This window comes from Heteronotia binoei, chromosome 14 (genome assembly GCF_032191835.1).
Source record: "Heteronotia binoei isolate CCM8104 ecotype False Entrance Well chromosome 14, APGP_CSIRO_Hbin_v1, whole genome shotgun sequence".
NCBI classification, from domain to species: domain Eukaryota; kingdom Metazoa; phylum Chordata; class Lepidosauria; order Squamata; family Gekkonidae; genus Heteronotia; species Heteronotia binoei.
This window is the reverse complement of record NC_083236.1, coordinates 29,643,089-29,669,114: the sequence shown is the minus strand read 5'-3', so window position 1 is coordinate 29,669,114 and position 26,026 is coordinate 29,643,089. Positions and strand designations below refer to the sequence as shown.

Sequence of the window (26,026 nt, the reverse complement as noted above, 5' to 3'; positions counted from 1 at the left end):
CATCACTTCCCTTCCCCCCGCCCCCTCCATAAACAACAACGCCAACCCTATGAATCAGCCAGCCTCTTACAAAAAAAAACTTGCGAGGCAAAGTCTCTCATTGGTTATAGCTCTTGCCTGTCCACCCGTCAGGCTTGAGGATTGGCGAGCACGGACGATACGGCCACCCATTGGCCAGAGGAGCCGCCAGTCGGAAGACGCACAGCAAGAGTTGCATCATCTTTGCGGCACACCGCCTTTTGATTGGCTGGTGCCGGTTTCGCAATCGCAAGCAGCCCCCCCTCTTTCTCTCACTCCATCAGCCCGGAGAGAGAATTGAGAGAGAGGGAAAAAGAGTGGGGCCCGGCTAGGCCCGCGCCTCTTTCCCCCCTCACCCCGGATCGATACCGGGCCAGGTACGGGGCTGGACGCGGCCGGGGACCCCTGTGGGAGGGGGCGGGGCCTACCGAGGGTGAAGGGCTCTGTGGGGCGGAGTTGGGGGGTCCAGAATTGGAAAGGTCGGGGGTTGCGTGGGGGGGGGGAGAGGATGACGGTAGCTCTCAGTGGGAATCCCAGTAATGTGGAGAAGCGGGCCTTGACATGGCGGGAAGATGAGGGAGCCGCGTTCTGTGGGGCAGAGTTGGGGGTCGGCAGTCGGGGTTCCTCCCCCCCCCCCCCGGCTCCTGCAAAGGGAAGCAAAACGAAAGTGGGGCTGACTGGGGTGGGAGGGCTCGTGGGGGAGGTCGTTGGCGCCAGCGGTCGCGAGGGAGGAAGAGAGCGCGCGCCCGCCCGCCCGCGTGTGTCTTTCTGAAGTCTGATGCAACCTCGAAGCAACTCCCCGGCCCGTCCCTGCTGGGATGAGCTCATGCCTTGGCACCAGACGGGGATCCCGGAGGGCGGACGGAGCCTTAAGCAGCTTGCTTGGTGGGGGGGGGGGGGGGGGGTTGGGGTGGGGGGGAAGAAAAGGGAGCCTAAGGTTGCTATCCATTCTGGGTGGGGTAGGGGCTGGAGTTCTTGCAGACTTCCAACTCCTCTCCAGAAGACAGAAGTCAGTTTCCTTGGAGGACATGGCTGCTTTGGAAGGGTGAACTCTTGTAGTATTATACTCTAATAAGGTCCCTGCCCTCCCCATGCTCCGCCCTCCCCTGGCTCCACCCTCAGATCGCTAGGAATTTCCCAACCCAAAATTAGAAACCCTATTCCCAGGCAAGGCGATCATGAGCCCGCCACTCTTTAAGAGGCCTGTGATGTCCTCTTCACCATCTGAACCATCTCAGCCATCCTGTGAGAACAAATCACATGCCTTGCCCTGCTCCAGGGATGAGCAAGCCTGCCCTAGAAAAGTGGGTTCAGATCCTTTGCTGTGAAACTGACTGAGTGGACGTTATTCTTTCTTTCTCTCTTTCAGCCTAACACATTTTCGGGGCTGTTATGAGGGAAGGTAGAACCATGTATCCTCTTCTGAGATCCTTGGAGGAAGGGTGAGATAGAATTGTGCTACATCGGTAGATATTAAGGGAAAGATTTATTCAGGGGTGGAATTCTAACAGGAGCTCCTTTGCATATTAGGCCACACACCCATGATATAACCAGTCCTCCAAGAGCTTACAAAACTCTTTTTTGTAAGCTCTTGGAGGATTGGCTACATCAGCAAAGGAGCTCCTGCTAGAATTCCACTCCTGGATTTATTTAATTTCTTTGCTTTTATGTATGTAATGTTTATGTGTCCACCTTTCTTGAGAACATCTCAGGAGGCAAAGATAGATAGTGCTAGCATTGTAGTAATTACTTTATGAATCTTGAAACAACAGATATAAAAACATTAAGATGAGTCTAAAATCATGTTATGCCACCCTCCTGTGGGTTGAGGATTAGTAGTAGAGCATCTGTAGGTGGGCCCTGATTCAGTTCTTGGCATCTCCAGTACAAAGGTCAGACAGGAGGTGGTGTGAAAGATCCCCACTTAAGACCCTGGAGAGTGGCTGTCAGCCAGTAGACAGAACTGACCAAGGTTCTGACACAAATAAGGCAGTGTTGTGTGGCCCTGGTTCATGGTATTTTACTTCTGAGCTTTCAAAGCACAGCCCCACACAATAGATAAAGTAAGGCCATCTGCCTTGTAGAGGCCGCTCCAAGAGGGGACTTCACGGGTGTTCAACATTTCCTACAGGCCTGACAGTCTTTGGAGATCATGCCAGCCACTCCTGTGCTCCCAGTTCAAATGGGCAGGGGATATGATTTAGTGGGGAAGGATCAGATTTGTTTTTACAGAAGGTCACAGGTTCAAGCATTGGTCTAGCCCACTTTGATTGCAATGCTTCTTGTCTAATACAGTTCAGAAAGTGACAGCGGTAATACTGGTGACGTCTAGGAAAGAAAGTCTCTGGCTGTTCTGTCTCTATGAAGTGTTGTGTTTATTGTAAGAATGCTTTCACTTTCCATTGTAAGTACTGTGATAAAGGTGAAAAATTTCTTGCCAAGACAAGCTAGGGGAAACATTAACATTTATTTATATCATTATTTAGAGACTGTCTTTCTTTACACTGTTGGCCCAAGGCAGTTTGCAAATGATGCTTGCAAGTATGTAATAATAAAACTGTAAATCAGAATAATTCTGTTATATACATAACCCATATAAACAGAAATTAAATCAACAAAAAGCCTGCTGGAACGTGTTCCTCTGAATACTGACAAGAAAGCTATTTTTTTACTTTCATTGGCAGCCTGAAAAATTCTATAGAACAGATAAACCCCTCTATGGGAGGGAGGGAGGGAGAAAGCTAGTTGGAGGAATGAAAGTGATGCATGCCATGGGGTTATAATAATTGCTAGTTAATCCAGGTTTATTCATTCATTCCATCCTTATATATTCCTTGGCAAAAAACTGTATCTTGGACCTGATAACATACACAGTTGTATAAAATGAGATCTATTATGCTTAGTGCTTACCTAGAGATACTGAAAGTTCTTGTCCCCTCAAAATACACTGCCCTCTTATAAACTGCTTTTGAAAATAGCTTGGAAAAATTGTAGTATTCAGAAACTGATATTTTGCCAAACAGGATGTGGTCCGGGTCCATTTTACCTCTCTTAATACTGTTTTTAAGCAAAATGAGGAGGGTATGGCTGACAACAAAGAAAAATAGCTTCCAGTGTTCCTTCTAAGCTGTGGATGTGAACAGCTACTTATTAACAGAGGAAGCCCTGCTCAGCTGCAGTCTGGAGCCATGCAGGGTCTTGACTGTTCATTGCCCATTTTAAGATTATAGCAGTTATATTTGGCTCAGGATGTAGGCTGCTCTGCTCAGCAGGGGGGGAAATAGAGGGAACATGAATAGTTTCTGATTTTTAGGGCTGGTTCTATTCAGGTTATGGCCCAAGGGCCAGAAATTCATATATATGGCCCTTTCATGAGCCATCCGCGATCTCATGATGTAGGAGTATGGATTTTGTAGTTGTGAAGCACATGTATTTAAGCATATTTAGGTATGTGCTGTTATAGTGCTGTTATAGTTCTTGAATTTTGTGTGTAATATTAAAGTTTGAAATTCTTTTAAAATATGTTTAAAGCATTTGAAATTTTGATAAACATTATGATGTATCTTTATTCAGATTGATGGGATCATTGAGGATTGGCTTGATTGTAGGCTGTCATAAACCCACAATGGTTAACAGAGATAGCGTAGATAGAGCTGGAAAAAACACTAATGAAATACTTTCTCTTTTGGAATTAATGAAGTGCTTTTTAAGACAGTATCTTTACTAATTTAGAATGTGTAGTATTTTGAGGCAGTCTGTAGTATATAACACAGATTGTGCCAATCTGTAGTATGAAGATCTTTTTGTGCCAATGTATATAATTTAATTATGATAATGCCTGTATTTTCTGTAAATGTATACAATATTTCCTAAGTATATATTATAAGTTACAAACTATGCATTTTATGTTAACACAGTAAAATTATGTTTGATAAGAAATTAAGTATTCCATTGATTTAATTTCCCCCAAAATCTTGTTTTTCCTATTTTTATTTCTTTGACTTCGCGATTTCTAGAAATCTTAGATTGTGTACAGTCTACAAACCTTTTATATGTGAAGCATCCCCTGGCAATAAACTGCGGAACTTCCTGTGTTCACTCAAAGCTTTGGGAGTACATATTGTCTGTGGTACCAAAAAGTGTTTCAGATCCCCATCCAGAATTTGCATTCTGACTTATCCAAGGCATTCTGACAGTAGATTTTCCTACTGTCTGATTTTTGTAAAATCACCAAAACCTTTGCATGAATATGAATACTTTTTATACTAACTATCTGAGCTCATTGGAAGAAGGGATGAGTCAAAATGTGGAAAAAGCCTTGAATAGAAACTAAGTAAAGGTTTGAGGTGACTTGCAGAGAGGCATCCTCCTGTAGGCCAGTGTTTCCGAACTGGTGGTCCCTGCACCCAACCCCAAAGAAGCTTGCAAAGCCTTTGAAAGTGGGTTGCAGGCAATGTTCCCTGTAAGTTGTGGAGTCCTGTGAGCAAAAATTCTATTTTGTGTGTGAGTAGCATTAAAGTTGTGAGCTTCTGCATAAATTGGTTTGCTCTGGGACCATTTTTCCTGTGCTAAGACAAAAATGTGTGAGCTGGAGGCTAAAAACCTGTGAGGTAGCTCTCACTAACTCTGCTTAGAGGGAACACTTGTCCCAGGCTCTTGTATGTTCTTTTTTAAAAAATGGGTCACCATACCAAAAAAGTTGGGAACCACTGCTCTAGGGCAGTAGCTCCCAATCTTTTTGGCACCAGGAACCAGTTTTGTGGAAGACTATTTTTTCCACAGACCGGTGAGGGGGTGGTGCTTGGTTTTTTGCTGCCCCAGGCTGCCCCCCCCCCCCCGCGCCTCATCCCTGCCTCACATGGTGGTCTTTAAATGGGGAGAGGGAGATTGGGGCTATTTCTGCCACCTCCCCACTAGGTGGCCAGGCAGCAGAAGGCCAATCTGCCTCCCCCTCCCATTTAAAGACTCCCATCGATCTGCTGATTGGGTCCTGGGTGGGCAGAAGGGGCAGTGAGGCTGCTCTACCTCTCTCCGAGGCTGCCTCCCTGCCTCAGAGCAAGGCCGCGTTGCCTCTTTCATCTGCCTGGGTCCTGGGCAGGTGGAGGCAGTGTGGCGCCTCTGGCTTCCTCCGCGGTCCGGTTGCTAGCAGGCCACGTACTGGTGCATGGCCCAGTGGTTGGAGATCCCTGCTCTAGGATATTAAGAGGTTATAATTGTTATATAATACTTTGTTTAGATTTGTAGTCCACCTTTCCTTTAATACTCAGGATGGAAACTAATAATATAAACTTAGAAGGAACTGAAGTTTTCTCTTACACGTTTATTTTACCCTTCCTTCAAGGAACTTCGAGGGGACAGTATACATTGTTCTTCTCTCTTCCATTTTATCCTTACACCTAAGAGGTAGATTAGTCTGAGAGAATGTGATTGTCTTAAGGTTACGAGGTGGCTTTATGGTCCAAGTAGGTTTTCCCCCATCCTAGCTTGACACTAGTGTGTGTTGGGTCTGTTTCCTTTCGAGGATATCCCATTTTATTAAAATTATATTGTGGTATTGGTAGTAGCAGCAATGAAGCTATATAGTGTGTTCTGTTAATTTTTGTCTATACTTTTTAGGCCAATAAGTAGGCTAAACAAAAAGTTGGTAGAGACCATGAAACTTAGTTGTTAGCTTGAAGCTACCAGTTATGTAATTATTTTATTGTTTGTAATAAAAGCTTTGAATTATGTGGTTCTCTGTCTTTTGTTAGAGGGCAGTTCTGGGTAGTGTTATCATATTTATATCCTGCTTTGTTGGCAGAATACTACAAATAAATACAAGTTGGTATGAGGAGGCGAACAGAAGGCAACTTGCTGTTTCTCCTTCCCTTCTGCAGAATGAGTGGATATTGATGAAGCCGAGGAGGAGGGGAAAGGCTGGTGGTTGGGCAGGCTGGTGGAAGAGCCTTGTTCTCTTCTCTCCTGCAGATTGGCTGTTGGTGGAGTCTGATGTTCTCTCTCCCCCCCCCCCCCTTATAATAGCATTGTTCCACTGAGTTCTGTGCCACATTGGCTAGCTGAATTAGGTGGGGAGCTTCTTACTTAGAGCAACAGGGAAGAGTTACTAAGGTATGAAAGATAGCAGTGAGATGCTGAATGGGAGGCCCAGGTTAGGGTTACATTCTTGAGCTTGTCTCTTCATGTGCAGTTGCTTACAGAGCTTGCTCTCTTCAGAGTCTTTTGATGCTGGCTGTTCTTCTGCTGGCTGTTCTTCTGTCCTTCTGTGGTCGATTGCTTTTGTAGTATAGCCACTGGGAAGCACTGCCACCAGCTCATGTTTTGTTGAATGGAAAGGGAGAGGAGGAACGATCTTTTGGAGAAAGTGTACAGATCTCATTAAAAATGGATGGAACTCTTTAAAAATTGCTAGAATTATGTAAGTGGGAGGGTGGTTCTGCTGTCTGTCATGGTGCCAGCACCAACCGGAGCTGCACCGGAGACTCCTGAAGCCATTATTTGCTGGTGCAGTGGCTGTGGGTGGTAGTTATCAGAGCTCCAGCAGCACCATTTAGCAGGTTGTGCACCTCCACACAGTTTCTCAGTGTGGTTCCTGCAATAGCACTGGAAAGGAGCCCAGCAAACTAGTATGCAGGGTGGGTCACCCTAGCTAAGGGAAGGTTGCCTACAATCTCATTTGTAAATCTCAAACATGGTGTCCAGTCAGTGGTCTTTGGGTTTCTTTACTTTCTGATACTACAGTACAGAGTTAAGGCTGCTGTGCTGTCCATGTTATCAGGTCATTTTCGGTCATCCTAATCTTTTGCTTTCAAACTAATTTTCTTTTTTAAAAAAATAAATAAAACCTAATAAAATAAATTTACACTTAAATAGATTTTTTTGTGTTGCTTGATACAGAACCATGTTGTTTTCACAAGAAGACTAAAAATTGCTTTATCCTCTTGTGTGCCCTTCCCAAGGGGGTCTTGAATTGTACAAAAACAGGACTATTGGAAGGCTCAAGTTATTAATCATTTTTTATTTATTCAGCTATTCAGATCCCCAGCTTGCGTGTTTGCATTTTCCCCATATGAGCAGGGTGCTAAAAAAGCTGAAGCAACTTAGCTAGAAAGAGATGTTAAAATAAATTGTAAGTGGCACATGATGTCTAAAAGATGCATTTAAATATTGCCCTAAGTGAGGAGTAAAGAGCCGAAGCTTACATCTGCCTTTTTTGTTGGTGTTTTCTTATAAAGCCTGTCTGTTTCCATGGAGGCTGTGAACACAACAACCTCAAAGATAATAAAACAACTTGTTCTCCAATTTATGACTAGGAAGGTTGTTGGAAATCTGAATAGTGCTCTCTAGTACTGCTTTCTAGTATCAGAGCAGGAGTTCTCATGCAAAGGCTTAGCTAGTAAGGCACATGGGTACAACCACTCAAGTGATAGAACGGAATGACATCACTTGAGTGGTTGTACCTATGTGCCTTATTAGTTAAGCCTTTGGTTTCCATGGGGACAGTACTGTGGGGAAAACCTTCTGCATAATATGGCCACACCCCACAGATGCATGTTCCTCTTCCCTTTACGTTTGCAACAAGAACAAAGGGGGCTGAGTATTCTATTTTAAAAACATTTTCTGCCAGTGGGTATCAGGTAATTCCTCTGTTGGCTCTTGGTGATGTGCTAAATAGTTTGGTTTGATAAATAGTCTGAATAACAAGATAGTTCTCCTTTCAGCCCTGCTGAATGAAAGAAGTTCCTCTGTTTGTCCAGCCTGACAGCCATGTGTGTGTTGGAATTGACAGTCTTAAGACTGAGTTGTTGGCTGGTTGTGTTAAGTGGTCCCTTTGATGCCACTCTGTCAAACCTTCAAAAGATTCTGTACATTGTCTCCTTTTGCAAAGAAGAAAAAGAAAATAAAAAGCATGGGCTAGAATTCTCATCATGTTATGTGTGTATGAGTTTTGCAGATCACAGATGTGGACTTCAGCAGTTCTGATTATCTGACCAGTTGCAAAGCTCCCAGTGATGATTTACTGTGGAACAACAACAAATGTTTAGCGAATCTTTCAGAGTCTGGCAAAATGAAATTATGAATACGAAATTTAAAGTTATATTTGAAGTGTGAAATGTGTACCTCTGAATTTAGGTTTAGAGAATTTAGAATTTAGAGCTTTTAGGTTGATTGGTGGGTATCAAAGTTTCTGAACTGTCAAATACCCCTAGCATGGTATCAGTTCATGTGAGTCACCAAATACCATATGCGCTAATCATAAAATGTGGCCAGCCATGACTATTTGGCATTTATATAATGCATTTCAATATTCAAAGCAGTTCAGCAACCTAGTACGAGAGACCGACATCGACATATTATGGATTTGTTCTTGCTGAAGTATCATTTAATAGGGAACTTCTCTATGCACAATATCAAATGTGTGGATTAATATTCATTCAGTAATAATACAGTTGGAGAATGTTCTACATCAAAATTTGTAGATGGAAATTCTGAGAACTTTGAGGAACAGTTTGAGAACAGGGCTCTCAGACCTCTAGAAACAGTTATGTCTGGGGTGAATGCTGAAAGGCTCTGGCCCCAAGTATGGTTGAAGATGTGCAGCACAGTGCCATTCCTAATACATTTTAGTGTCCTTCTTACCATGGACATTTGGGGGTGAGATGGGGAAAAAGGGTTTTCTGATTTAAAAGGGCATAGTTAAATTCAGCAGTTAAAATTAAAAATATTTGTATCAAATTCTTGTAAATGTCTGATATGGATGGAACTTTGAAAATCAGGGCTTGTAATAGGGTTATCTTTATTGGTGAAAGTTTAAGATGATTGGCAATAAAAAGTGTTTGGGGTATTTTATATTGCAAAATTTAAAAAACCAGCAGTGATTAAAGACTAGATGTTTAAACAAACAACAAACAAAACCTCTTACACACATGCTCTTGCAGATGACTCATGGTTCTGCAGTTTTTCATGCCAACTGGCTTGGGACAAACATGGAAAAATGTCTATTCAAAGAATGCTGCGTCTAGAAATGCTGAGTCTGAGACTACTATAGCTGTTTCCCCAGAAGAGATATTAAAAAGCTAAAGTATATAACAAATCACCTTGACCCAGCATTAAAAGTGTTTGCTCGTCTTGTTCTTTAAAACCGGCTGATACTTCAGTCCTAAATATTTGTATTGCCATAGCCACCTGTTGTGCTTCCTGAACTGAAGGGGAGTGGGGGTTCAGGCTCAGAACATGTGAAACTATGATCAGAATTACACAGACATGACATAACAGCGAACTGCCTTTAAAGCTGGGATGAGTGGGGTTGGTGGAAGGGGACTACTTTTAACACACACACCACACACTTGGACAGGAAATAAGCCAGTTTGAAGATGAGGGCTTGCTGTCCTTTTCAACTAGCAGCTTTTCCAGATAATGTTGCTTAGATTCTCTAAAATGTAGAACAGAATCAACTCACCTGCCTATGGGAATGGGGATACATCCTCAAGTACCAGGCTGCCCCCTCACAGCCAGATTGGAAGTAACCTTTTCAGAGTTTAGCAAAGCAGGATCTAGTAAAAGATCTTGGACCTCAAGTCCTATGTGGAGGGAGCAGATTTTGCTGTTCGTATGGGGTGGCAGAAGAATAGACTGCTTCTGAGTTTGGTTCTTTCTCAGTAACTACAGTCAAAAAGTGGGCATGGAAGGAAGTGGCTCCATGTCTCAGTGCATCTCGTCTTGCAAATTAAGCACTTGATATTGTGATGCTATCATCCCTTTGATATCAGTAGTAGGGTGCTGAAGCTGTACATGGCGTGTGTAGAGCTGGGTCTGTTTGGGAAAGAGAAATGGAAATTGTCAAGGAGGTGAATGTCTTTGTTTGGGGGACAGCTGTGAATTTCCAACTGGCTAATTTTGGGCAAAATGATGGATCTGTAAAAATAGAGCAAATGTTAGACGGGAAGACTAGTCACCAAGACAAGGTTGTGAAATTTCAAGCATTTAAGGCCTGGCTAGACATTTCATCCACTAGGGATGTCGTTGTGATAGCTGAATACATCCAGGGATTTGGAGGGAGGTTGCCTAAGAGTGAGGCAACACGGGGGTTCAAACAACTGTAAAAATGTCTGTTGAATACATCAAACTGCAGAAAAATAGTATTCATAATGTTTTGAGATTTACTGTTTTCAAGGGATATAGGCTTGCTCACATGTCGGAACTTATGGATATTCACACTTACTTTGTTAGCTTCTGAAGTATAAAATATGTGGAAGGAAAAAGCAGATCTTGAAACACATTAGAATACAACCTTATTCTGCATAGTGTTTTTTATTTTTTTTCTAAGTTGGCCAAAGGTCTACCTAGACCCCCTTTGCTACTTTCCTGATAGCACTTCAGAGAGTACAAGAGAACTAGCAGTACAATATGAAGTCTACTCTCTAATCAAGGGCAAAGACATCTTATTGACTAGATGTAGTAGACTAGACAATATGGTAGATGTCCATATTGCTTTCAGAAAATGGCAGGGCATTACTGTGGGAGAAGGTTTTCCTATGCTGAAGTTTGCCAGGTTTTAACAGGCTAGACAAACAGTTCTGTCCCTGAGTAGTGTTGTGGATGATTCTATTCTTAAAAAAACTATTAAAATAAACTATAAGCTTACACTTTAAAATAGGTCAGCATATTGTGCAAAAATAGTTGGGGGTATGCAGCAGGGGAGAGAGAAGAATTGTATTTCTCATCACCTGCGATGTTCTGATCCCAGTTTTAAACATAGTGATATTAATTGCAACAGAAATACTAGCTGGGTGGGGGGAATCATTGAATTTTGTTGTTGATGCAAATATTGCCTTTTGTGTGCTTGAAAAATGTATTGCATGATACAAGAATAATAGGGTAGATTGGTTTAAATCAAAGTGATTTAAATCATTACCATGTTCAGACTTCTGATTTGAGATTACTTATTACACAACGAAGGGAGACCCCAAAGACTTGCAGGAGCATCTCATTTTTCATAAGAACATGTAGAAAGATCGGTCTTGTCTGTTCATGGTCCCAGTCTCCAGATTTAAGCATTCATAGATCTGGCCACATTGAGCATGAGCTATATTAATATAATAAATGTATTTTTGAGAGAATGTGAATAACAGTGTTGCTATTGCATTTAGAATATATTGGCATGTAACTAAATATAGCCTTTATACAACCAAAGAGCATAAGCCAACATCTCTGGTCATGCCGCCTGCATGCACAGCAGAATCATCTGCTTACAGACAAGAGACAGATTTATTATGCTCAAAGGGAACCAACACAAGGATATTAAGCAAGATTACTTTCTTGAAGGCTAAGGCTACATGTACTCCTAGGCATGCTCATTTGGAAGTAGCTGACCAATGAGAGTATTGTTTCTGAGTAAATATGGAACTCTGTCTCAAATGTTCTAGAAGCAAGACTCATTATGGGGAGAAAAAATTTCTCCTTGAGATAGAAAGCTAATGTCCATGATGCCCGAGAATCATCAGTACTTCTGACTAAAAAACTGATCACCTAGCAGAGCTCAGTTAGTTGGCAGTACCAGTAGTGGGTAAATTAGGAATGCAGTACCCCACATATGGGCTCTCTGGGTGGGCCTAATGAGGTGCAGGGTGGCTTCTCCTAGATCCTAGTTCCTGAGATGACTTACCAGTCCTTGAACTGAGTAGAAAGACTTCAGGAAAAAATACATGACTTAGTGGCCTCACCTCCGATTTTTTACCTGTGCACATGTAAATGCCCTATACAGAAAAGGAGTCTTCATACTGGAAGAGGGTCTTAACTCTTATAGGAAATTGTAGTGTGATCTTCAACAACTTGTTATAACACTATAGTGGAATTTGTTTAAAAGTTCAGGTTTTTATTTACAAAGGGGAAAACTCCAGGTTTTATCATCCCCAATTTAAAGGTTTAAATACCTTGGAGATTAAAAACATGCCAGCAGTTTTGGGCGTTCCAAAGATGGATAGTGCACCATTCCTTGTTGTGCTTCCCCATCCCCCATGTATATCAAGTAGCTCTCTCACTGGTGTTTCTGTTTCTGATTCAGTTGGCCAAGTTGAAAAAAAAAAGTTTGTTTGCATTATTCTGTAACTCCTAGCTTTTCATGATCACATTTCACATTGTTGGGAATTGTTCATGCGTTTTTGGCTAGGAGCCTCCTAACTTTTATAAAATCAAAAGCATTCGACAGTTTTCAACTGTTACTGTTTTCACACACTTTTCCTATTTTGGTCTGGTTTGTCATATTTTTTCCACACTGCAGTCTAGTAAGCTGAGCTAGCCAGGAGGTGGATTGGTGTACTGATGCTTCTCTCACAGGAAAGACAGGTTGCTTACCTGTAACTGTAGATCTTCGAGTGGTCATCTGTGCATTCACACTTGTGGGATACTGCGCCTGCGCTGGTCCCCGATCGGTATCTGTAAGAAAGCCCGGGAAAGATTTCCGCGGACGGCGCCACTGGGCATGCGCCGGCGTCCCACTGCGCACGCCCAACGGCGCCACCGCGGGAATCCCACCAGTTCCTTCTTGACCGCTGAAAGCCCCTAAGGAAGGGAGACCGTCAGCAGTGGGGAAGGAGGGTGGGTAGTGTGAATGCACAGATGACCACTCGAAGATCTACAGTTACAGGTAAGCAACCTGTCTATCTTCTTCGTGGTCTCTGTGCATCACACTTGTGGGAGATTAGCAAGCAAGGCATACCTGGAGGTGGGAAGACGGTCAACCGGAGACGACAGATTGTAGCACCGCAGTCCCCAACCGGGTTCTCTGCTGAGCATGCACGTCCAACGCATAGTGCTTCATGAAAGCATGCGGGGAAGACCAGGTAGCAGCTTTGCAGACATCAGCCAAAGACACGCCCTTCAGGAACGCCACCGATGTCGCCATCGCTCGTGTGGAGTGGCCACGCACAGGACCAGGCAGTGGCCTCTTCGCTAGGAGGTAGCAGAGCTTGATGGTCTCTGTCAACCACTTCGAGAATCTCTGTGAAGAAATCTTGTCACCCAGTCTGGGCGCAGTGTATGAAACGAATAACTGCTGGTCCCTGCGAAAGGACCTAGATCGGCTTAGGTAAAAAAGCAGGGCACGCCTAACGTCTAGGGAGTGTAGCCTCCGCTCCTCGTCCGAGGAGGGGTTCGGGAAAAAGGCGGGCAGCCACACTTCCAAATTGAGGTGGAATTGGGAGGGCACCTTAGGGAGGAAGTTGATATCAGGGGCCAGGGAGACGCCAGACTCTCTAAAGGCTAGGTAGGGATAGTCACAACGCATCGCCGTGAGTTCCCCCACACGGCGCGCGGAGGTGATGGCCACTAAGAAAGCAGTCTTCCAGGACAGAAGCTGCAGGGAGCATGAGGCCATGGGTTCGAAGGGACGCCTGGTTAGTCTGTCTAGGACTAGTGACAAATCCCACGGCGAGGTGGGGGGCTTGGATGGTGGATGCAGCCTAAATAGCCCCTTCATGAACTGCTTGGACTGGGGGTGGGCGAAGACAGAGTACCCGCCTACAGGTTTGTGAAAAGCAGAAATGGCTGCCAGGTAGACCTTAATGGAGGAAAACACCAGGCCTGCGTCTACTAGGGACACCAAAAAGTCAAAGACTGCCGGCAGGCCTGCCTCCCTAGGTGCGAGTGGCCGGCCAGCCAAGAAGTCCGAGAACCTCTCCACTTCCTGTCATAGGATGCTCTGGTGGAGGGCTTCCTGCTATTTAACAGGACCTCCTGGACCCTACCCGAGAACTCTAAGGATCTATGTGCCACGCTGTCAGTTTCAGGTGTGGCACGTTGTGGTGAAGCACCAGCCCCCGTTGGGACGACAGGAGGTCTGGTTCCGCTGGGAAGTGGTAGAAGTTTCCCCGCGACAGGGTCAGTAGGGAGGCGAACCAGTTCTGGCGGGGCCACCAGGGGGTCACCAGGATACAGCGTGGCCTCTCCCTCGCTAACTTGTTTATTACCCTGGTCAGCAGAGGGAGAGGAGGGAACAGATAGAGGAAGCGGCCCTCCCACGGGATGAGGAGCCCGTCCCCCAGGGATGCGGGGTCTGCACCCCCTCTGGAGCAGAACATGGGGCACTTCTTGTTGTCTGCCGTGGCAAAAGCATCCAGCTGTGGGTATCCCCAGAGCTGGAAGACTGGCTGTAGGAATCGCCACTGAAGTTCCCACTCGTGTGGGGAGGCTCCCCCCCTGCTCAAGGAGTCCGCTTGAATGTTGAGGACCCCTGGAAGGTGTGCGGCCTTCACGAAGACGTCGTGCTGGATGCATTCCGTCCACAAGTCTATCGCCAATGCACAGAGGCGGCGGGACACTGTCCCACCCTGCCTGTTGATGTACGCCAGAGCGGTGGTGTTGTCTGTGAGTAGTGCCACCGTCCTCCCTATCAGCTTTGGGCGGAAGGAACGAAGGGCAAAGTGAATCGCTAGCAGTTCTAGGTAGTTTATATGGTGCACTGCCAGCTTGGGAGGCCACGGGCCCCCCACACACAGGCCTTCCATGTGGGCGCCCCAGCCCCACTGGGAGGCATCCGTGGTGATGGTCACTGAGGGAGGTGGGAGGTGGAAAGGAGCTCCCTGGCAGATATTGTCTCTGGACTCCCACCACTGGAGCGATTGGAGCGTCGTAGGGGGAATAGTGAACCTCTTTCGAGGTGAGTCTTTGTTTGGGCGAAACTGACGAAGAAACCATAGCTGTAGGTCTCTCATCCTCAGTTTCGTGTAAAGAAGCACGCTTGTCGTTGCTGCCATCAGCCCCAGCATCCGCTGAAGCTGCTTTACTGTGCCCCAGCCCTGGCTCCGGAGCAACTGTACTGAGTTGGTGATGTCCTCTGCCCTCTGGGCGGGGAGAAAAGCTCGATGGAGGTTTGTGTCCAGCACCGCCCCTATGAACTGCACTGTCCTTGATGGAGTGAGCTTTGATTTTTCCAGATTGACCTGCAGACCCAGGGCATCGAGAAGGTGCAGTGTGGCTGCGATGTGGGTAGACAGACTTTCCCTTGAATTGGCTACCAGGAGCCAGTCGTCTATGTATGGGAAGACTATCACCCCCTGCAGCCGCAGGTAGGCGGCCACGACACTCATCATTTTTGTGAACACCCTGGGTGCCGTGGAGAGCCCGAAGGGTAGTGCTGTGAACTGGAAGTGTTGTGGGCCTACCGCAAACCTGAGAAACCTTCTGAACTCTGGGTGGATGCTGATGTGAAAGTAAGCATCCTTTAGGTCTAGGGTGGCCATCCAATCTCCTTGGTTGATGAGGGGCAGGATGGACTGCAGTGTGGACATCCTGAATTTCCGATACAGGATGAATTTGTTCAGATTCCGGAGGTCCATGATGGGTCTTAGTCCCCCATCCCTCTTTGGGACTAGGAAGTAGCGGGAATAGAACCCACCCGTTCTGTCCTCCGATGGTATTTCCTCTATGGCTTGTTTCTGTAGGAGGGTGGCCACCTCCGCCAGCAGAGGTGGGGATGGGGGGGTGGTGATCACCACTGACCGGGTAGGAATCTGAGCAAAGTCTATTTTGTAGCCCTCTTGGATGATGGAAAGGACCCACCTGTCTGAGGAGACCAGCTCCCAGGCAGGCAGGAAAGGGCGCAGACGGATAGTGGGCTGGGTGGTGGCAACGAAGCGTGGTGCAGGAAAGTCAAAGCCCCTGCTTGGGGGGGCGGGTGCCCTTAGGCTTGCCTGATGGCTGGGCACTGTAGCGGCCTCTGTTGTTCCCCGAGTAAGCCTGCTTGTCGGGCTGTGGAGGGCGTGGTCGCCAGTGTTGGTCCGAGGATGGCTTATGTGGAGTTTTTCTCGACCAGGACCTGTTCCACTGTCTGGCTCTGGGTTGTCTGGGAAGTGGCTGCACCCCAAGGCTCCTGGAGATCTTGAGGTTCTTGTCCAGTTCCTGCAGTGCGTTATCTGTGGTGGAACTAAAGAGTCCGTCCCCCTCGAATGGCAGGTCTTCGATGAGCGCCCTGGTGTCTTGTTGCAGGGCGGTCGATCTCAGCCAGGAGTGCCTGCGGATGGAGACGGCAGACATGATTGCCGAGGCCGAAACGTCCACTAGGTGCTTGGCCGCCGTTAGTTGTTGCTTTGCGACCTTCTGGCCTTCGTGCAGTAGTGCCTTGGCAGTGGTTTTCTTGTCGTCCGGTAGGGAAGACAGGAGGGGGGACAGTTGCTCCCAGATGGCGTATTGGTATCTGGCCATACAGGCCGTATAGTTCGATACCTTGGCGCCGAGGGACCCCGCCGAGTAGATCTTCCTCCCCATGGCATCGAGTTTCTTCCCCTCCTTGTCAGGGGGAGTAGAATGCACCCTGCGTGACCTCGAGGAAGAGGAGACGATGGCTGAGTTTGGTTTTGGATGTGTGAATAAAAACTCAGCCCCCGCCTCCTGGACCTTGTACATGTGGTCCAGTTTTCTTGAGGACACCGGTGCCGAAGATGGTTTCTTCCACGGGTCCTTGAGCGCCTGGAGCATGACCTTGGTCATAGGGAGAGAGACGGCTGGAGACGTGTCCCGCTGGACGATGTCAAAAACACTATCATCCACGGTTGGCTTGGGTTGAGAGATGGGGAGGGAGATGGTCGCTGCCATTCTCTTGATCATTTCCGCATAGGAACGTAGGTCCTCAGAGGGCGAGACTGGGAGGTCTTCTGACGTGTTGGGATCCGGTGAGGGCTCCCAGGATCTCTCCTCGTCGCTCTCCGACCCCGATGGCGAGGACTCTCCTCGGCCCGAGCGTTCCGATAGTGATGGCTCCCTTCGTGGCGACCGTGTCGGTGTCGGTGTTCGGCGCGGGGGCTCCGTCGGTGAGACGCGTTTGTCGTGAGGAATCGGGGCCGATCCCTGAGGTTGCTTGGACCGATGTGATGTCCTGGAGAACGAGGAAAGCTCAGATCGATGCTCCCAGTCCGGGTGGTCGAGTGGCTGGTGCCAGTGATATTGGGGGCAGCAGGGATACGTCGATTGCCACCGATGGTGGTCCCAGTGCGGCATCGCTGGGTAGTGCCATGGCTCGACTGAAGGCTCCCTTGGTCTCACACGCTTGGGCGCCGCAGGCGTTGTCACGTCGACCGGTGGTAGTGACTCGACGTCCGATGCCGAGTCGAAGCTCCGCCGACGAGATGCCACCGATGGAGACCGACGGGTTAGGTCGATCTCCACTTCGTGTGTTGAGGGCTGTAGCCGATGGTCGCTGGGCCCAGGCGTCGGTGAGTTGCGATGCCGATGCGCGCTAGCCCGTGGAGTTGGAGGGCTGCGTGGCCGATGACCGCTAGCCCTTGGTGTTGGAGGGCTGCGTTGCCTTCTCGCGCTAGCCCCTGGAGTAGCGGGGGTGCGGAGAGGAGAGGAGGGAACCCTTCTCACTGGTTTGGTGCCGATCGGTGCCGACACGTCGGGAGGAGGCGGAGGAGAGCGTGGCCGTTTTCGCTTCTCCTTGCTCTTCGCCTTCTTAGAGGATTCACGTCCCGGATCCTCTCTCCGTTTCTTCTGAGGCCGCTCGACCGACTCGTCGGGGGGCCGTTTTGCCGACTGTTGCTCCTTCTGTGGGACATCGACCGGGGCCGCATCGGCCGATGGGGCCTTCGGAGTTAGGGCGGCAGACATTTTCGGTACCGATGCCGAGGAAGACGCCGATTGTTTCGGGGGGCAAAGTGCCGAGGCAGTTAGCGCGGCCGAGAGTCTAGCCGCCCTGTTCTTCCTGGTTTGCTTCGAAAAGCAGAGGCAGTGCGGACAGGCTTCCACGCGGTGTCCTTCGCCGAGGCAGAGCAGGCACAGAGAATGGCCGTCGGGAGGGGCGATTTTCTTCCCGCAGGCCTGGCACCTCTTAAAGAACCCCCAACGGCTGTCCATAGACAGCGGTCGCTGGGAATGACCTCTCAGAGTCCTCTGAGAGGAGGAAAAAAAAACTAGGGGCGAGAGGGGGGGAGTCCCGGAGGACAAAAGCCCCGCCACGACACGCACCCGAACAACAACGCACTTTTTTTTTTTTTTTTAACTAACTAACTACGGAACTAACTAACTACTACACTACAGAAAAACAATAAACAGGCTAATATTTACAGGAGGCTCAGGGAAAAAAAAGGGGGTAGAAAAAACCCAAAGCTCACCGACCGGGAACACGAGGAAAAACGCAGCTCTTCGCGCAGCGGTCAGAAAGGAACTGGTGGGATTCCCGCGGTGGCGCCGTTGGGCGTGCGCAGTGGGATGCCGGCGCATGCCCAGTGGCGCCGTCCGCGGAAATCTTTCCCGGGCTTTCTTACAGATACCGATCGGGGACCAGCGCAGGCGCAGTATCCCACAAGTGTGATGCACAGAGACCACGAAGAAGATCACTTGCTATCATAAAAACAAAACAAGCCGCTCTTTGAGCCCAGGGCATTGGGAAAGGCACACAGCATCTAGCTGCATAAGATGCAGTTTATTGACACAAATAACAAGTTGGGTTGATCCAGTTGCTATCCTATCATGCCTCTGAGCAACATCTATTTGCCAATCAAAATGTTGATTCTCCATCTTTCCTTTTGTGTCATGTTTGACATCTTCCTCCAGTCTAAGGAGCTCTCCTCCCAAGGAAGTGGCTCTTGCATTGAAGGAAAAGCCACATAAGTTGGAGGGAGGGTGGAAAAGCCACATAAGTTGGCAGATGGTTGGTTCGTTCCACCCCATAGTGCTATGGAACAAATAATACTATTTGTTACACAGCCTTCAAAAGTTAATGGTAGGGGTGGGGAAATGTGGTTTTGTTAGTGTTCTATAATTTCTCTTTTTTCCTCTTCCTAGGTTTAGCTTTTGATTGATCCGTGTGAAGATTGTTCTGGCAACAATCTTGGAAACCCATATTTTACTCCATCTTCTAAATCATACAGTGGGTTTGAAGAAGAGTCTGTCCAAATGAGCAAGACATCACAGCAGAACTCAACTGCAGAAACCAATGGAGTAAGTGTAATCTTCACCCAAGCACACACCAGTGGGTTGCAACAGGTTCCTCAATTGGTGCCTGTTAGTCCTGGAGGGGGAGGGAAAGCGACACCTCCCAGCAAGCAGGGCAAGAAGAATTCTGCCCTTGATAGGAACAGCGATGAATACCGCCAGCGCAGGGAACGAAACAACATGGCGGTGAAAAAGAGCCGCTTGAAGAGCAAGCAGAAGGCCCAGGACACACTCCAGAGGGTCAACCAGCTTAAAGAAGAAAATGAACGTTTGGAGGCCAAAATCAAACTCCTAACAAAGGAGCTGAGTGTGCTCAAAGACTTGTTTCTTGAACATGCCCACAACTTCACAGACAGTGTACAACCTGTTGGCACTGAGAGCACCCCGACAAACCCAGATGGCACTGGACAGTAGATTTGCTTGCCTAGTCCATAGGCAGGGTAGAGCGGGCACTGCCCTCCTAACATGTCAGATTCAAAAACAAAGAAGGACCTTTTCTTCTAATCTTTGTAACTGTCATTTTGTGGGTGTCTTTTTTTAAATAGTAGGCTTAACACTGAAGGGGGATGAATCTAGTAAACTACAACCTGTTTATTAAGTATTTGTTGGAGCAAAATGATTAATGTGCTATTTGCTCTGGTGTTTTTGAATAAGGAAAAAGTGTCAAAATTGGCAAGCATCCAATCCCCAATATTGCCTTTACGGTGGCTGAAACTTTTAGTTGATTCATAACTTAGGTTATTAATTTTAAAACCTTCTAATTAAAAGGGCAGCAGGGTTTTTTCCCAAAAAGATTACATTATTTTTAATATAAGGAGTTGCAAAAATCATGGAAAGCCGGTACCATCTTAGGAAAGTAATTCCTCTGTCTTTTAAGGTGGTGACTGCTTGCAGTGCATGCTTTTTCTTAAACCGCTTTTTGTGCAGATTTATACAAATTGGTCAACTCAGGCTTCAACTCAGTCAGTGTGGTGTAGTGGTTAAGAGCGAGGACTCTGATTTGGAGAACTGGGTTTGATTCCCCACTCCTCCTCCACACAAAGCCAGCTGGGTGACCTTGGGTCAGTCACAGTTCTCTCAGAATTCCCTCAGCCCCACTTACCTCACAAGGTGCCTGTTGTGGGGAGAGGAAAGGAAGGCGATGGTAAGCTGCTCCAAGACTTCAGGTAGTGAAGAGCAGGGTATAATGCCAACTCTTCTAATTTGGGGGACAGCCCTAACCAAGTTAATTGATTTGACTTCAGTATAGTATCAAAACAAATATGCACAGCATAGAAAACAGACTTAATTTTAAATCAAGTGATGGTTGGCTCAACACTGGTTAAGAACCTTTTAAAATTTTAGCTGATTTGGGGGGGGGGAATGGGGGGGGTAGTGTCAGTCTCCTTTCATGTTTGAAGCCCAAATCTTGCTGACTACAGCTTTCATAGTTTATGCATAGTAAGAAAGAGAGGCTTTTACTATTCTTTGGACCTGTTGAGAAGTTGTTTCACCTGTAGGGGGATTGGTGGCTGTTCTTAAGACATTAGGGTGGATGAGAAGAAGGGGTGAGGGCTCTCAGAGAGACTTAGAAATTGTGTCCATGAGCTTTGTGGGATAACTAGCAACCTGCAGGCGAGCTGAACATATTTCAAGGACAATCCTGAAGTGTCATTACAACCAGGAACCCCTAACCCTCTGTCTGTTAATAGATCCAGGTGGACAGCCATATTGGTCTGAATAGTAGAACAAATTTTGAGTCCAGTGGCACCTTTAAGACCAACATTGTTTTTATTCAAGGTGTGAGTTTTTATGTGTACGCACACACCCTCAGACACTTTCTTCTGTTTGTTGGTTTGCCTGCTACAGTAGCGTTACATTGTAAAGAAGGGTGTAATCCTGACTATACATGTGTAAATGGCACTGTTTCTACCAAGCAGCCCAGGGCCTTGACTAATTCTTTGTAGACTTACTGCTGGCTACCCTGTGGGCTGAACCAGGTTGGGTGGTTTAATAGCTTGCAGAATTACAAGCAAATTTGGGGTAATTTATTTTTGTTAATAGGAAGTTGTCCTCATATGGCTACCGAGCAGCAACATTTTAAATTCTTCTTTCCCTTTGGATCTCCTTGCAGGGTGTTAGCTTTTTTCAAATAATTTTCAAATATTGGTTAATAAGCCCCTTATACATTTGTTGTCGTATAGGAAACTTACTACGTGAAACAAAGCAGGGACGTTAATGTAACCTTATGTTAATTTATTTTCTGTTTAAAATATTTTCATTCATGGTATGTTTGCATATGATTGGACTGCCACAAATGACTGTTTTATACCTCCCCTTCCTTTCCAGTCATTGTGTTGTATATGTACTTAGAAAGACTGGTAAAAATTCAGTCATGATGATAAAAAATTAAAAAAAAACCCTCCTACACAAATTGATATTTACTTTTTTCATGGAAACGGGATATTTCTTTACAGACGAAGCAAGCAGCAGCTGCCTAAATTCTTGGGATGAGTAAAAATGACATTGACTTGGTCAGAAGCAATAACTGCTCTCCGTCATGAGAGAGATTCTGTAAGATAAGCTATCTGAGAACTACTACACATCCAGGTATAGGAATTTCTACAAGTAGAAACAGGAGAAATATCAAACAGGAAGCAGTTCTTGCTCTGCATCCCCCAACTCATATGTTTTTTTTATGATTGCTGTCATATTCCTGTAGCAGAGAGATGCATTTATAAAAGACCTCCAATAAATCTATGATTGCTCTGTACAGGACCCAGAATAGAGTAAGATTAGGAGTGTTGGACTTGCACCAGATAAATCTGGGCTGGGAGCCCCACTCATCTATGAAGCTTATTAGGAAGCCTTGGGCAAATTGCCTTTTCTTTGTCTAACCTCCCAGGGAGGGTTGTTAAGAGTATCTGGTGGGATAACTCTACAAGCTGCATTGAATACATTGGAGGAGGGGCAGGATTAAGTTTGTATGGTGGGGAGGGAGAATTGGGTCTATTCAGGTTCAATTAGCACATAATGATTAGTAGTTTGGGCTTGAATGTTCTCGGTACAGTGGTAACAGGTATTTTGGGAAAACAGCAATGGAGTGCAACAGTAGCCACCTCCCCACTGCACAGAAGGGAATGGGGAGTAGGGGATGGGCACGAACCACATTTTTGCAGTTTGTTGTGGTTCGTGGCTGAATCATGAACCAAACCATGAACCAGAAAGTTAGTTTGCATACTGAACCAGTTTGTAGCAGTTCATGACGCCTGCTTTCTGCTCCCCACCACTTTTAGTGGGGAGTAGAAAGCAGGATTTTCACAGCAAAAAGTGATAGGGAACAGAAAGTGGGTTAAAATGGTTCAGAGTCATTTAAAGCCCTGCTTTCTGCTCCCTGCTGGGTAGCTTTTTTGTGAAGAGCAGAAAGTGGGTTTAAATGGCTTGGAGCTGCAGAGAAGGGAATTGGAGGTGTTAGAGAGGTCAAGGCCTTTACACCCATCTTTTGTATGACATTTGCAGCTCAGGGACACACTTCCTCCAATGGCAGCTGATTTAAGTAGGGAACTACGTACAAGCCAAAGGGTGATGGTATTGCCTACTTTTCCTGAAATGTGGGTGCCATACTGGGGAATGGTGCTCAGAAGGGCACAGATGACATGTCATGGTGCTTCCTGTGGCTCCTGAGCCACTCAGTAGTACTGGTTCATTGCTTTCAAAACAAGCTGCTTAAATGGAACCCAGAAACAACTTGGAAGCCTTGCAGCTGAAATAATGCTGGCCCTGGAAGATTGTTTCGATGAGTCCAGTTAGGTCTTTAACAGCTGCTTTTGATACAAATTAAAGTTTTCTGGGGCAGCCCCATGTACACTAATTAATATATTAAATGTCAAGGTGTATGCAACTGGCCAGTAAGTATGCTACATTTCTCCAGATTGGCTGCAACTGCTGACCCAGCCTAACCAGGTAAAAGATGTCCCTAGTGACTTCAGTCACCTAATTCAAAGACAATGAGATGAATCCAGTCCAGGAGTAATTTAAGAGTGCACTTCAGTGTGTGTGGACACACAGCTGTGTCATCAGCACATGGATGGCCCCATACCCAATTCTCTGGACAAACTTAGGTGCGTGCTTTGTAACAGCTGCAACAAGGACAAGGTGAGTGAGACATTTGCCTCAGATGCACAAAAGCTGAGGGGTGTGGAAAATATATAGATATTTAATAGGTATCTACTATTCCAGGGGTGGCCAACGGTAGCTCTCCAGATTTTTTTTACCTACAATTCCCATGCTGGCCACCCCTGTACTATTCCAAGCTGCTATGCCATTAAGATAAGGGTGCATTTCTAAAACTTCAAATTGAACCAACCAAACAGGGAAGCCCTGCTCCAGCAAACCCAACTCCCTGCTGTTTGTCTCCTTTGCAGCATAAACTAAAGACTTGGTGAACATTCTGTCAGTCTAGGGTCCCTCTTTAATCAATCTTAGCCGCCTTGATTGCTTGTCTTCCTGGACCACAACCAAGTTCCTCTCTGCACTCAAGCTACACCGTTTTCTTCTCCATAAGATCATTTCTTGGCCAAAGCCCAGGGCTGCCTAATGTAAAATTATAGAAAGAGGGTGGGGCATATTAAAATAAAGATTGATCAAAGGTTCTTTCCTCACTGGTGCTGCCCCATGGCCTTCAGTCATTGTGCTACTTTACTTCCCTGGGGTCTTCCCAGGCCTCAGAATAGGAAAGGGGGCAGGCACAAGATAGGACCATCCAAGTCCTCCCTCCTTCCTGGAGTAGTGTTCTCCCAAAGTGTAGCACACTTCTCTTTGCTCCCTCCCTGGCCTGATTGTGGGATATGCTTCTTCCCCACTCCTACCAATCAGTCCACTTCCATGGTGTTGATGATGCGGAGTTGTTTCCTGGCTCATTTGGGCTTGATGGAGAGAAAAGGGGTGTGGTGTGGTTTTTAAATGGCAAAGTTGAAGCGAAGGGACACTCAGTTGATACAGGTTTTGAAGTGGAGGGACATGTTAAAAAAAACCCACCAAAACCCAAGAGATCTGTGGCAATCCATGTTGGCCCTACTTAACTTTTTAAAGCAAGAACACTAGCAACAAGGAGAGCAAAGGGTTTTTTGATGTATCATTCTTCTGTAATGAAGGGTGTGTGCTCCCTATTATAGAATTCCTTTCCTGCCAGATATGCTACACAAAGGCTGCAATCCTATGCACGTTTACTCATCAGTAAGCTCCACTTAATTCAACTGGACTTCTGAGTCAAAAAATGTACTTCAAACCACACTGAAAATCTGTCTACTCTTTCCTCGTTAAACTTTTGGAGAGACTCTCTCCCTCAGCCCCCGTTTCTATTTGCTTTTTAACATCCAAATTGTTGAAGAATGCTGAAGAACCTGAGCACTTGCATATTGTGGTGTCTTATTGTGGTTAGTACCAATTAAAGGTATCCCATGGGTTTGGCTTTTGAATTTTTAAAACTATTTTAACTTTCTCTTATGCACACACTGAAACCTGAACTTGCTTCCATACGCTTCTTTGGTTTCTTGGGGCAAGGATCTGACTCTTAGGGTCTTCCCCCTCCCCTCCCCCCCCCCCGCTGACTTTGCTGTTAAGCTCCAAGTGCATATATGGTACAAAAGCAGGCCTCGGATTCAGTGGGAGCTCACAGGAGCACAGCTCCTAAACCTTTCTGAGAGTTCCACCTCCTCCTTCCCACCTTGTCCATTGAATAGTAGGTGCAGTTGCATAACAATCCCTGGATAAGCTCCACCACCTATATATATTAAAGGATGCTTATTCCTTCAACTGTAATGTTGCCAGAAGAAGCTGTAGGATTCCTTATTGTGCATTCCTATGTAGAGTCACTCCAGTCTAAATACACTGAAGCTATTGGTCTTAGAATGGAGTAATTCTGCAGAGGACTGTAGTGCCAGAAAGAATTCCCTTTGAGTCCTAACAATGGACTCTTTTTGACTTGTCACACCAGTCAATGCTTTTTTTACTTGGAAGAAAGCTGAGTCCAGTAGGTTTTGTTCTCAAATAAGCATGCATAAAATTTGAGGTCTGCAGCTTTTTATTAACAAGGCTTATTACTATTATATGTAAAAAGAATTAAATTAAAAACAGAGTGGAACAGAACTGGGTGGTATTATTAAATGGTTGGAGGGCTGATTGTGGAAAGAGGTGGTTGGACACAAGCCTAATGAACTAAGGTCAGAGACTTTTTCTTCTGTTCATTTGTGTGTTATCAATATAAAACTGATTACTGTGCTTGAGTGTTAGTGTGCAAGGGAAAAATGGTGACAAAGTCACAGTTAGTGTTCTGACTCTGACCACCATTGACTGTCCTACCAGTCAATTAAATATTATTCTTGCCACTTTCACCATATATTTAAATAATTCAGTGTATTCTTGAAATATTGTTTGGTAAAATATTTAATAACATATTTTTGTGGGATCCATCAAAACTTGAGTTTCAATATCTTCTGCATTTCTTCATGTACCTCTATTCAGTTTTTGCTTTCTTGCAATAACAATCACAATAACATTTTAGAAATTCTTCCTAATAGGTGCTTTGAATCTCCAGTGATTAATTGTTGAAAAGTTTCTCTTCCCAGGGGTTTTTTTTAATAGCAGGAACTCCTTTGCATATTAGGCCACACACCCGTGATGTAGCCAATACTCCTAGAGCTTACAGTAGGCCCTGTACGAAGAGCCCTGTAAGCTCTTAGAGGCAGGGCTCATTTTCTAGCAGGAGCTCCTCTGCATATTAGGCCACGCCCCCCGATGTAGCAAGTCCTCCTGGAGCTTACAGTAGGCCCTGTACTAAGAGTCTTGTAAGCTCCTGGAGGACTGGCTACATCAGGGGGGCATGGCCTAATATGCAAAGGAGTTCCTGCTACAAAAAAAGCCCTGACTGACCCCCCTTTGGCTGTTTTGTTCTTTGAATTTAGATACCTTTTGATATAATAGAACAACTACAGAATATTTTGGCCTTCATATTTAACTTCTTGCCTAGATTTTATTTTTTCTTGTCTGTTATATACTCATAAATTATATGGTCAGTTTTCTTGTACTGGTGTCGCAACAGATGTCA

The 26,026-nt window shown here is 45.9% G+C and overlaps 1 protein-coding gene across 1 annotated transcript; it reads left to right on the top strand.

Moving 5' to 3' along the window:
* Nucleotides 1-250: 250 nt before the first annotated feature.
* On the top strand, nucleotides 251-21,355 carry CEBPG (CCAAT enhancer binding protein gamma). The gene is made up of 2 exons (XM_060254268.1): nucleotides 251-395; nucleotides 18,793-21,355. The coding sequence occupies exon 2, from the start codon at nucleotides 18,904-18,906 to the stop codon at nucleotides 19,354-19,356; it is 453 nt and encodes a 150-aa protein (XP_060110251.1). The 5' UTR covers nucleotides 251-395; nucleotides 18,793-18,903; the 3' UTR covers nucleotides 19,357-21,355.
* The last annotated feature ends 4,671 nt before the right edge of the window (nucleotides 21,356-26,026 follow it).

Bases quoted from the DNA above. Each gene is read 5' to 3' on its own strand.
- CEBPG (XM_060254268.1), top strand. From the start codon at position 18,904: ATGAGCAAGACATCACAGCAGAACTCAACTGCAGAAACCAATGGAGTA.